The following is a 12827-nucleotide window of genomic DNA, read 5'->3' as shown; positions in this document are numbered from 1 at the left end:
ATAAAAAAGAGGAAAACACAAATATTTTCAACAGATGAAAGAACAGTGCTAGGAGTGCAGCCTGACAAAGGTGGGAATTTTTAAGAGCTGGAGAAACCTCACTTTGCAGCTCACACAGTTCCACTGTATGTATTTTACAGGCAGGTTCAGCACATAACCAGCCCAGGAAACACACACGGGGCAGTCACTACCTCTCCTCACAGCAGCGTAAACTTCACAGCAGCACAGAGAAGCCCACCGAGGACGCTCTCAGAAGACTTTCGGGCCTGCCCTTTCCATTAGCAGTCAAACACCGGAGGCATCTCGCCACCAGGGCCCCTCTGGCGATACTACCCCACCCATGATCACAGTGTCGTTGCTGTGAGGCGCCATCAGGTCGACTTTGACTCAGAGCAACCCTGTGAGCAGCAGCGTTGTTCTGGACCATGTCCTGCCCAGCACCATCCTCACCGCCTGATACACCTGAGCCCACGGTTACAGTCACCATGTCGGTCCATCTCATTCAGAGTCTCCGCCCCCTCTTTCTCTGCCTCTCCAACTCTCCCAGCAGGACGTCTTCCAAGGACTGACCCTTCCTGACAACACGTCCAAAGTACGTGACACCAAGCGTCACCGTCCCTGCATCTAAGGAGCACTCTGGCTGCACTTTTTTCAAGACATATTTGTTCATTCTTTTTGTGGTCCTTTGGATACTCAGATCCTCTCCAACTCCACAACTCATAAGCACCAATTCTTCCAGCATCTTTAGTCAATTATGAAAAGCACAGACGTGAATAAAAAGACCATGGCTTAGGGAGCTCTGGTGGCCTAGTGGCAAGAAGCTGCACTGCAATCCCAGAGGTGCATGGTTCGAATCCACCAGATACTCTGCTGGAGAAGGAGGGGCAATGTCCTCCTGTGCCAGTCAGATCTGATTTGACGGTACACATAATAAAATAATAATAATAAAAATAAATTTAAAAAAAAATAAGACCACAGCTTGGGTCAGGAGCACCGTAGACTGACATCTTTGCTCATTAGAACTTTGGAGAGGTCGCTGACAAGCAGATTTCCCCAATGCAACATGACTTTTCATTTCTGGACTGTTGCTGTCAGGGGTGCTGATGGTGGATCCAAGTAAGATGAAAATTGACAAGAGTGTGCAGTCACTCACGTCACAGCCCGTGTGGAGCCTGCGCCTGGGCCAGACTGACAGCAGTGCCATGGAGATGAGGAAAATGGACAGGGGCCACGCTCTGGTCTTCAGAGAAGGTTCCGAGAAGGGTATTTCATTTTTTTTTTAATTGAGCTATAAACAAACAGACCAGTCCCTGTAAAGTCGACTCCAAGGCATGGCAGTCCACGTGCGTCAGGGCAGAACCGAGCTCCACAGGGATTCTTCTCTCTTCTTCTTCAGACTTACTGAGTTCCTTTATTTCTCTTACATAAAACCGCTGTGTGGTGGTCACAGCTGTGGCCTGGGCCCCCTGCACGGAACCCCTAGTGGATCTTTAGGAGATGTCTATGAATTCCTGCTGGGGAGACTTGATGATCAGTTTCTTTCCAGAAGTTCAAGGTCATATAGCTGCAGTCTTGAAGATGGCATCAGAAGTGGCCCTGGCAAAGCCACCCAGGGTGACAGTGCAGGCCCTGTCTGAGGGGCGGCATCATCGCAGCATCTTCGTGATCCAGTGCCACTGCTTTAGGGGGCAGGGACGAGGGACAGCAGCACAGTGCATGGCAGTCCATCAATCACCTCGCTGGACACTGTGGTGCTGGCCAACTCTGTCCCGCCAGTAGCTATGCTACACAGGGGCAATGTAGAGCTTGACACGGTCAATGGTCACCTTCCTGGATGCCCAGGTCAGCATGGCTGTTGTAGTCCCTGCTGGCTAGGATACCCTGAACCTCATCTGCTGGCCAGCATGCATCCGCTTCTGCTCAAGTATGATGTTCAAGACATTCCTGAAGCACATCCCAGGAAACAGCCAAGAATCTCAGACAGGCAGCGAGAAAGGACAAATCTCCTCCAGGATTTGATCCTCACATCCTGGACCAGACGGCCCTATTATGGCTGTGATGCTGACCCCACAGGTCACTGCTGAAGCCGCCTCAGAAGCACTGTGGGCTCCCATCCCGGGCCCCCATCTCTAGTCCCCCAGACCATGTGGGCCCCCAACCCCAGCCCCTCCTGGGGCACCTGCGCCTTCATGATGAGCCAGTGTTACCAGACACTTGGTGTTTTCTCAGAGAAGAAATCACACAGATTTTCAGCGGCTGGTTTTCAGAAGTAGATCACCAGGCCCTTCTTTAGAGGTAACTCTGTGTGAACTCAAATCTCCAACCTTACGTTTGGCAGCTGAGCATGCCTGCAACGTCCCCTCCAGGTCCTGCTAGAAAATCACAGCCCACGAGAGCCTGAGCTGTGGGGACAGATCCCTAGCTGTGACGTGACACGCCCACGACCCTTCCCAGTCACCACACTCGCCCAAGGGAACAGCTACGGAAGCTGGCTCCTGAACTTCAAAGAAAAGAGTAAATCAGTCCCATCTGTCATGAAGTCTAGAGGAGTCGCCCACGCCTCTGTACAGCAGCTCACCCTCCCAGATGGACGCTGCGCTGCCTGCTTTGGACTGTGAACGACAGTGCACACAAGCACTGGTTCTCCTGAGATCCAGCAGCAAGCTGCCGGCCACAAAGCAAGTATAAATTCAGCTTTGGTGGCCACTACCAGCTTTCCAAAGGAGGTGCACAGGCCACGCTCCATCCACTCCCATCAGTGGGCACAGTCTCCAGCTGATTCACCTCACTGCCAACACCTGGTGAGGGCAGGTCCCAGTTACAGTTACAGGGTGGCTTTAATCTGCATTTCCCTCAGAAGCAACAGTGCTGCACACCCTTCCTGGCCCACCACGCAGCCACTCTCGTTGAACACCGAGTTCTCACTAACTTTTCGTTGGGGGTACGTGGTTGTAATATCTTTCTCCCCGAGTGTGACATGTCTTTGCCACCTCTTAGCGATACCTCGTGATGAAAAAGTGCTTCAGTTTAATGAAGTCTAATTTACCAATTGTTTTGCCTTTTTGTGGTTAATTTTGTTGTTGTTGTTGTTGTTGTTCTATTAATCTATCTTTTCCTGCCCCACGATCTTGAATATTTAGGAAGAGAAAGGGGGTCTGAGAATCCAGGAGGACTGTACCTCCACTTCCTGGTTTCCTGGTGATTTACAGCAGCTGAGGACGCTGGTCACCGAGTAGCTGGGGGCAGCAGGGCACGGCCTGTTTTGGTGGCAGCAATGCAGACTCATGGAGCCTTCGCCACCACGCAAGGAGTAGAGGCTGTCACTGGCCCGGGATGACAGGGGACTTCCAAGATTCAGAGTCCCCACAGTGGGACAGAGGAGGGGCTGGGGGCACAAAGCCAAGGCTAACGCAGAATCTGCCCAGCGTAACCCTGACACTTCCAGGTGACCATGTGACTCCACCCCCCAAGCCTCTGTTTCCATTTCTGTAAACTGGAGCAGAGAACATAGGAGTTACCCATCCCCCAACTCCACCACCATCCAGATGAGTCCGACCCATGGGGTCCAATAGGACAGAGCAGAAGTGTCCCCCAGGGGTTCCAAGGCTGTGGACTTTACAGAAACAGGCTCCCACATCTTTCTCTCAAAGAGCAGCTTGGTGGGCTTGAACTAAGTGCTTAACCACAGTGTCACCAGGGCTTCTCCGCAGGGGTGAACAATCAGCATCGCATGAGCTTGCATGCCACGCACCTGCAGGTGGGCAGAGCCTTCTATGCAGCCTCTCCAGCCGTTCACAGCTCATCCGGCACTGTGCTCGCAATGCCACAGAGACTCGGTCCTCTAACTGCCTGTGAAACCCGGGGAGGGGGATGCTCCCCCCCAGTAACTAGTAACAGGTTAACCCTTTGGGGGCACTGGCTTCCAAAACGTACCTCCTCCCCAGCTCAATCCAAATCTAATCACTATACGAGCTGCACAGCGCTCAGAACAGCTGATGTCTACCCTGAAAAAGTGGGGGCCACACAACATAGCATGGAGGGGCACACAGAGGCCAACTGGGAGGACACCCCAGAGGCACAGGACATCTCCGAGGCACATGGGCACTGCTGGCTCTGGAGGCCAGCTGCTGGGGTAACTTGGGCTCTCCACATCACAGGCTGCTGGGGTCTTTGAATTACATGGAGTTTTTTAACACTGGATGAATCCATTACTTATGTAACCAGATTTTTTTCCCCATTATTATTACGGAAAAAACCTAGGTGCAACTGAATTACACATGCAGAATTTGTCAGATTCATGGATGTATTCATGTATACTGTCAACAACAAAGAACAGAAACTAATTTTTAAAAAAAACAACACAACTTAGGTCCAAAAATAGTGCCTCCCCAGAAATCAAAGAGAAGATGAAAGGATCTGAGAATGACAAGAATTTTCAATCTACTTTCAGCTTCATCGAAATTATCTTTTAAATGTTCACATGCAGACCTAGGCCTCCTTACAGAGGAGTTCAGCATCTTCTTCCATCAGGCCACGAGCTTTTTTCTCCTATAAACCAAAAGTTCTGTGGTGGTCTCTCCTCATCCAGAAAAAAAAAACCAAGTAAAGGAAATGAGATACATGGAAGCCATTCGTCACCACTCAGAGCTCAGCCACCACGACCCTGCGGCCAGAGGACTCGGGGGTGCCCTGCTTCTATGTCTGACCACTCAGAAAGGAGTCACAACAGGGTCCCAGACGCAGTGGCTGAAAATGAGGAATACAATTCAAAAATCATAAAATTTAGGCGAGCTTTGGTAGTCTAATGGCAAGAAGCTGTACTGCAATCCCAGAGGTGCGCAGTTCGAATCCACCAGATGCTCTGCTGGAGAAAGAAGGGTAGTTTCCTCCTATACCAGTCAGATCCGATTGGACGGTTCACACAATAATAAATTTTTTTTTTAAAAAAATTATCACACTTACTGCTCTGATAAAGACAGGAGGAAGCCCTAAAAACTATGGCCCTTAGCCACTCTTTAATCTTTTTATAGAGAAGAATAAAGTTTATTCAGTACCTGTACAAAAAAACCATACTGCACATCAAACAACCAAACTAAATTTTAAGAGAAGGAAAGAATATTCTGAGGGCTAACATGTAGTTCAGAGAATGCATCTTCTGAAAACATCTTTTCAGCAGTCCACATTATATATGAATGGATAGAATTCATTCATCTGAGGGTTGTAACTAAACTGTGCTTGATGTTTAAATATTGTTGTTGTTGTTATGTGTCGTCAAGTCGCTTGCGACTCATAGCGACCCTATGTACAACAGCCCTAAACCCTGCTCTATCCTGTGCCAATCACACTGCCTCTGACACACCCATCCCGATTACCCTAGTCACTGAATCAATCCACCTCATAAAGGGTCTTCCCCTCTTGCGCCGTCCCTCCACCCTCCCAAGCATGATGTTCCTCTCCAAGGACCTGTCCCTCTTTTTTTTTTTAAATTTTATTATTTTGTGTGTGTGTGTGTACTGTCAAATCAAATCTGACTGGTACGGGAGGAGATTGTTCCTCCTTCTGCAGCAGAACATCTGGTGGATTTGAACCGTGCACCTCTGGGATTGCAGTAAGGACCTGTCCCTCCTTACAACATGCCCAAAGTATGTTAGACAAAGCCCCAGAATCCTTGCCTCCAAGGAGCAGCCTGGTTTAACCCTCTCCAGGCTGAATCTGTTTGTTTTATTGGTAGTCCATGGTACATTCAATACTCTTCTCCAGCACCACAGTTCAAAGGCGTCAATTCTCCTTCTATCCTCCCTAGTCATTGTCCAAGTCTCTGATGCATAACAAGTGATTGCAAAGACCATGGCCTGTATCAGGTGCACCTTAGTCTCCAGAGAGACACTGTTGCTCTTGAGTACTTTAGAGAGGTCCCTAACCGCAGACTTTCCCAACGCAATACGTTTTTTGATTTCCTGGCTACTGGTGCCAAGAGTATTGACCGTGGAGCCAAGCAGACTAAAGTTGTTAACAATCTCAATCTCTTCACCATCCATACGTTTCCATAACTAAGCCAAGCCAAGCCTCAGTGCAGGAGGGTCACTGCCACATCACCCAGCACCCTGCAAACGAGCTGAACATGCATGTTCCAGCGCTGCCTCTATGTACAGCACTGAAAATACACCTAAAACAGACCTGTTCTCAGACCCACAGAACAGAGACAGTCCAATCCAGTGCAAAATATTTTAGAACCCACGTCACTCTAGTTCTTGGGTGAAGGGTGGTTGCACATTATTTAAAATCTATCAAAAGCGGCTGAAGTTTCCATAACTAATATGACATTAGGGATCCCTTCCCATCCAACTCCCATCTCCACCCTATCTTGAAAGAAAGTATTTAAGATGGCTAGCAACATTTTTTTAACTGTTGCATTCACTATTCTCCAGGCATATCTGATGCTATCTTTTTTTTTTTATGCTATCTTTTATAACACAGTTATTGACTATACCATGGACTGCTAAGAGAATGAACCTGGAGATGGTTAAACCAGGCTGCTCCTTGGAGGCAAGGATCTGAAGCTTCATCTGACGTAATCTGGATATGTTGCAAGGAGGGACCAGTCCTTGGAGAGGGACATCATGTTTGAGAGGGTGGAGGGACAGCGCAGGAGAGGAAGCCCCTCATGAGATGAATTGATTCAATCACTGGGGCAATGGGGGCAGGTATGTCGGAGACAATAACATTGGCACAGGATAGAGTACAGTTTGGGGGGATTGCACATAGGATCACTATGAGTTGCTGGTGACTCAATGGCACGTAATAACAAAAAACAGATGTCAAAGAGTGTTTAACTTCTGATTTCTTCAGGACCCGCCTCTTTCTGCATTCCAAATGCAGGAACTGAAAGTGTCACCACTGGAGCTCCAGTCTCTATGTGGCAAGTTTCACCAGCACTATTGTAAAATGTCGTGCTTTGCCACAGTGCTATTTCCAATCCCGGGAGCGCTGGTGGCCTAATGGTAAGAAGCTGTGCTGCAATTCCAAAGGCACACAGTTCAAAGCCATCAACTGTTCCTTAGAAGACAGATGGGCAATTTCCTCTGGTACGCTTAACTGCCTCTGAAAACCCCCTGGAGGGTCAGCAAAGGGTCAGCTGTGAGAGTACATAAAGAACTGTCAGAGAGGAACTTCTGTTGTGAGACACCATTCAGGACAGCTGTTTCCTGGATATTTTCTTCTGCCCTTTAGCCTTTTAAGCCACTCCTGTGACTCAGCTTTCAAACACGAGACAGGTGGATAAGGTGAACAATAAGAACTTACAGGAAAGAACAAGCACTTCCTACAACAGCCAACCATAAAGAGTAAAGGCATACACAAACGATTCCATGCAAACCAGTAACGTCTACAACTTATTTACAAGGAGGTCTGGTGGCCTAGTGGCAAGAAGCTTCTCTACAATCCCAAAGACATGAGGTTCGAGGCCACCAGCTGCTCCAGAGAATAGGAAATCTCCTTTCGTGCGATTAACTGTCTCTGAAAACCCACTGGAGGGTCAGCTATGGATCAGTTCTGACTCTATGGTACACAACAACAACAAAAACTAAACAACAAACCTGGGGGGCAAAAAAAAGTAAAGGGAAGGATAAGCCCAGGGATAAAGCTAAAGGAATAGGAAGAATGAAAATAAGAGACACAGATAAGAAGTGGGTAGAGTGCTGTACGACGCTCTGTGGAAACTGTAATCAATATCACAAACCAATGCCACAACTCACGTACAAATTGTTAACCCAATCTGCTCAAAAAATTGGACCCAATCCACAACTAGAAAGCAAAGTAAGAAAAACAAAACAAAACACAAAATATCTGTGACTGGCAGACAGTGCAGCAACAGGACTGTCCCTGAACACGCTGTGCTGTGAGGGCTTCTTGGTGGTGCTGTGAGCAAAAGCATTCAGTGGGTAAGCAAAAGGTTAGCGGTTCAAATCTGCCATCACTCCTAAAGAGCAGGAGGAGGCAATGTGCTACCATGAGAATTCGCTACCTGCCCCACTCCATCCCAGGGGCAGCTCTGAGTCTCAACCAACTTCATGCCAGTGTATTTTTAATCGTGTCTGAAAACCAACATTATACTTAACAATCAGGCCCCGGGCCTTGTCTCTTTCTTGTTTTCATCACTGGAGCACCCACAAGGGGCCTCAGACCAGGAGCGGTCAGCATGGTTTCCACAATCCCCTGCCCCTCCATCCGACACACCTTAAATACAAATCTAGCCTTCCTAATGCCCTACAGAGAGTCCTCCAGAGAACTGACAGCAGCGGGCAGGCCAGCCCAGAACCAGAAAACGTCAGGCCGCAGGGAGCACATGGACGTGGCTTATTCCCAAGAGTGACCCCAGCATCCCCCAAAGCTGACTGCTGGGTAGCACTTTCCTAACAATATAACTAGAGAAGTCAAACTCTATCTCACATAACAAGTACATTACAGAAACAAAGACAAACCAACCAAAAAAATAAGGTTATGACATGAAATTACAGGGTCTTTTCAGTTCTAGGTATGAGGCAGACAAATCAAACTGTTATTAAGTGATTTTTGTGGAACTGGAAGTTAGATATCGTTCTAGTCACTGGAGACCTCCTCCTCCTTGGCTTCTTCAAATCCTTCAAGCACTTGAAAACCACTAGTGAGCTCTTACCCCCGACAGGCACCAGAGGACGAAGGCCAGCAGGAGGCTGCAGAGTTCACTCAGCGACCAGAGCCACAGTGAGACCAGCGAGATGGACATGTGTGTGTGTACACACACGTACACACACTCACTCTCTCTCTCTCCCGCCTCCCCCCGACTTTCCGGCCCCTGCTGGCCTCCTGAGCTTTTGCTCTTGTTGTTGTTGTTGTCAGGTCCTGTGAACACCAGGTCTGAACCCCGTCCCATCCTGTGCCATCTCCTCGTTTCGGACACACCTGAACCGACTGCTGCCCTCACTGTAGCTCTATCCCTGGGCAGTTGCTATCCCTCTGGTCTGACTGCCCCTCAGAGGCCTGTCTGTGGCTGAAAGGTGATCCCTGGGGGTGGGGGTGGGGTCAGCTTCAGTGAAGAGGATCTTCTCTATCAGCCAGTCTGAGGGGGCCCCCAATTCTATCAGACAAATAAGTCTGAGGTTTTTTTATTTTGAATTTACTTTTTTTTCTTCTTTTCTAAGGCACTGTTGTTGGCTTTTAATTTGTATCTTGATCAAGATGCACTAAATAGATGTCCTGAGCCACCAAGAGACTGTCATATTCCTGGATGCAAACTCGACAGAGGCCATGAGGAGGAAAGGATGAAGGAGAAGCCCAGGAGAGGGGAGCAAAGTGGACGGGGAGACAGGGAACCCACACTTGCAGAGGACTCCCCTGCGACAGATCCCCTCAGCCACGCCAGAACCAGGCCTTCCTGACAGGACACTAGGAGCCCTCAAATCTCCACTGAGCAGTGATTACAAACCAGGGCTCCAGGCCACAAATCCCTGCCCTGGAGCTGACAACTGAGTGACAGGGACAAACATACAAACAAGACACAATGTCACAGAGGGTGTACAGGTGCTCTGAGACAACAATCCCCCAGGGCAAAGTAGAGCTTTCAGACCCAGGGGCCAGGGCAGAGGTCTAGAGAAGTGTGACCCTGTGGCTATCTGTGACCTCAGTCCCAGCCAACAGACAGCAAGCAAAAGGGCTCTGTGCCACAACCCTGCCTGATGTGCATATTCCACGGCACAAGGGGGTCAGTGCGGCCATAGTGGGGCGTGCAGGGAGTATGTGTACCAGCGATGAGGTCAGACTTGGGGATGGCGGGTCTCAGCCTCCAGACCCTTGAGGAGGAAGGAGGGTTCTACTCCTGTACAGAGAGTAACTGGGATGTTCTGGGCAGGGGAGTGACACGGTCTGAGGTGCTTACAGAAAACCTCTCTGGACATGCAGTCGTGAAGGTGAGAGTAGTGAGTCACCTGATGACTCAGGTGACCAACAGGCCCTCAGCCAGCAACAAAGGTCCTGAAGAGAAAAGAGAGGTCAGCCCTGGGGCAAGGCTGGGATTTCGGCCCCAACTCGCACCCCTGGGTGGAGCTGCTGAAGTCGCTGTCCACTAAAACAAGGGAGACCGCTATAGGAAGGATGAGGGGCTTTGCTCTGAGAGGTTAAGCCATCTGACCAAAGACACACAGGAAGTGGAGGTCTGCCTTCAGTCTGACTCCAAGACCTAAGGACGAGATTCAGGCTGAGGATCTTGGAGTCAGACAAAGGGCAAACGCTGCGAGAAAGAACACTGCAGTGGGGCTGGTCCGCGGAAGGCAGCCTGGTGCAGCTGGTGCATCCTGGGAGTCTGAGTACAGGGACCACGGAGCAGGCCTCTGTGTTTCAAGGCCACCATTAAGACAATGTGGCCACCCACTAAGTCACTTTGCTGGGACTTGAGGGGTAAACTTAGGTGAAGAACCTCGGACTCCTCCCTGCACCCCCACTGTAACAGGTGAGGGAGTTTCCTCCCTGCACCCCCACTGTAACAGGTGAGGGAGTTAACTGCCTGTGGCCAGCTGCTTCCTGAGGCGGCCGGGTGTGACTGCCAGTGAAACAGGAACTTCAGAACTCCCCGAAGAGCCACATTAAAGCCCCCTACTATTAAAAACACGGCCACCCCTTCTCTTACACTCACATCTGGTGAATGTCACAGCGAGCAAAGCACAGGCTGCTCCCAGTGACAAGGTTCTACATAAAAAATGAAGTTATGTGTTCCTTTCGCAAGATAACGGAGCTGCAAAGCTAAGCTCTGGATTCAGTCGGGGCCGTACCAAGCAATGGCCGAGGTGGTTTACAGCCTGCAAGGATCTGCCTCTCAGGACCTTCATCTGCTGAGACAGAACACTCCTTGGTGAGATTTCGTCTCATGTACTGTGGGCGTGCTGGCAGCCAGAGCGATCCCTGGAGAAGGACATCCGTCTAGCTAAGGACATCAGGGTCAGAGGGGGAAGAAATACAAAAGGAAAGGCTGGGCAGCCACGGAGGCCACCATGGCGACTAGACTCGCAGCCTTCCTCAAGAATGCCTGGGACAAGGAGCCGGTGCTGGTCGTGTCCTTCACCATCGCGGGTCTCGCTGTAATTCTGCCCTCGTTAAGCCCCTACACCAAGTATGCCTACATGATCAATGAGGTCACCCCCTACAGCTACCCAGTGCCCCTCCGAGATGATGGGAACATGCCTGATGTGCCCAACCACCCCCAGGACCCCCTGGGTCCCAGCCTGGAGTGGCTGAAGAAACTGTGAGCACCTCCGAGGATGAGCCCTCCCCTCCAACCCCCAATGGTGGAAATGATTTGAGTCACGAGGGGTGCATGGGAGGGTGGGCAATCTCCCGTATGACTTACTACCTGTGAAAACCCTCTGAAGGGTCAGCCGTGGGTCGGTTCCGACTCAACAGCACACAACCACCACCACCACCACATGAGATGCACTGATACAGTGCTGCTGGTGCAGGACCAGGCAGTGCTGGGCTCTGCTCGACGCCAGGTGTGTCCTAGTGGGGGGGGTCAGAGCCTGCTTTGACCGAGGAGCACTAACAGCACAGTGGACAGAGACGTGTGATCTTAGTAACACTCGGGAACCCTAGAGGCAATTCCACTCTGTCCTGGGGGGTCGCCAGGAGTCACACCTGACTGGACCACCCAAGTTCTGTCGTTGCCTTGCCATGGTCACAGGGAGCTGTTACAATTCCATCCCCTGTCCAGGTCCCCCCTTGAGAGACAACTTCTGGGGTGACGTCCACTGGCCTGGTTCAGGGCTGAGCCAGAAAGACCAACAGACGTGTGCCTGTCAGCGAGAATCTTCAGAATACAGACAGCAAGTCCACACTACATGTAAAAAGAGGGTCAAGGAGGAGGTGGACGCTTTTCCAGAAACGTTCTAGCTGAGCACAAGTGGGGATTTGTAAAGTACGTATAATTTTTAATAAATGGATTGAATTTCATAGTCTTGATACTCAAAAAATAAACAGGCAACTGGTCTGCCGCCTTAAAAGGAAATGAGAGTGAATTAACACAAACCCTCCCGCTGAAGCAAGCCCACCACCCGAGCCCATCCCTCCAGGTCCTCCTCCATAAAGGAAGGCAAAGTATGACCGCATTTCACACATCCATTAAAGGATAGCCTCAAAAATTACTGTCACCAAAGGAAAGAGACACTGGAAATGTAGAGCACAAGGGAACATGAACACTGTCAAGGCTACCACGGCCTGGTGAGGGAGCTCTGGTGGCTTCTTGTTGTTAGGTGCCGTCTAATCACGTTAACTCATCGTGGTTACAAACAACAGATCTGAACTCTGTCCTAGCTTGTGCCGTCCTCGACATCTGAGCCCACTGCCAAAGACCCTCTGTCAATCCATCTCACTGAGGGTCTTCCTCTCCTTTCCTGGCCCTCGACCTTTCCAAGCATGATGTCATTTTCCAAGGAATCATCTTTCCTCACAACATGTCCAAAATACATGAGATGAAGCTTCACCATCTTTGCCTCCAAGAAACACTCTGATTTTACTTTCTCCAAGACAGACCTGTTTGCTCTCTTGGCAGTCCATGGGATATTCAGCACTCTTTTCCAACATCACAACTCATCTATTGCACCACAAATGCATCTATTCTTCTCCTATCATCCTTACTCACTGTCCAGCTCTCAGATGCATAGTAGGTGATTAGAAAGACTGTGGCTTAAATCAAGTGCACCTTAGTCTTTAAACTAACTTCATTGCTCTTCAGGACTTTGGAGAGGTCCCTGACAGCAGACTTTCCTGATGCTATACATTCCCAAGCTCTTTGACTGTTGGTA

At 49.7% G+C, this 12827-nt stretch overlaps 2 protein-coding genes across 2 annotated transcripts in view; one reads left to right on the top strand and one right to left on the bottom strand.

Annotated features, from left to right (window-relative positions):
- Positions 1-12827, bottom strand: part of SMARCA4 (SWI/SNF related, matrix associated, actin dependent regulator of chromatin, subfamily a, member 4) — a 125183-nt gene that overhangs the window by 97807 nt on the left and 14549 nt on the right. The window lies entirely within an intron of this gene.
- Positions 11022-11276, top strand: LOC102860995 (NADH dehydrogenase [ubiquinone] 1 alpha subcomplex subunit 3-like). Its single transcript, XM_006898783.1, has one exon. The coding sequence runs from the start codon at positions 11022-11024 to the stop codon at positions 11274-11276; it is 255 nt and encodes an 84-aa protein (XP_006898845.1).

The sequence above is a fragment of the Elephantulus edwardii genome, unplaced genomic scaffold (genome assembly GCF_000299155.1).
Source record: "Elephantulus edwardii isolate Elephantulus edwardi_28Jun2011 unplaced genomic scaffold, EleEdw1.0 scaffold00237, whole genome shotgun sequence".
In the NCBI taxonomy this organism is placed as follows: domain Eukaryota; kingdom Metazoa; phylum Chordata; class Mammalia; order Macroscelidea; family Macroscelididae; genus Elephantulus; species Elephantulus edwardii.
This window is presented reverse-complemented; position numbering and strand designations above follow the sequence as displayed.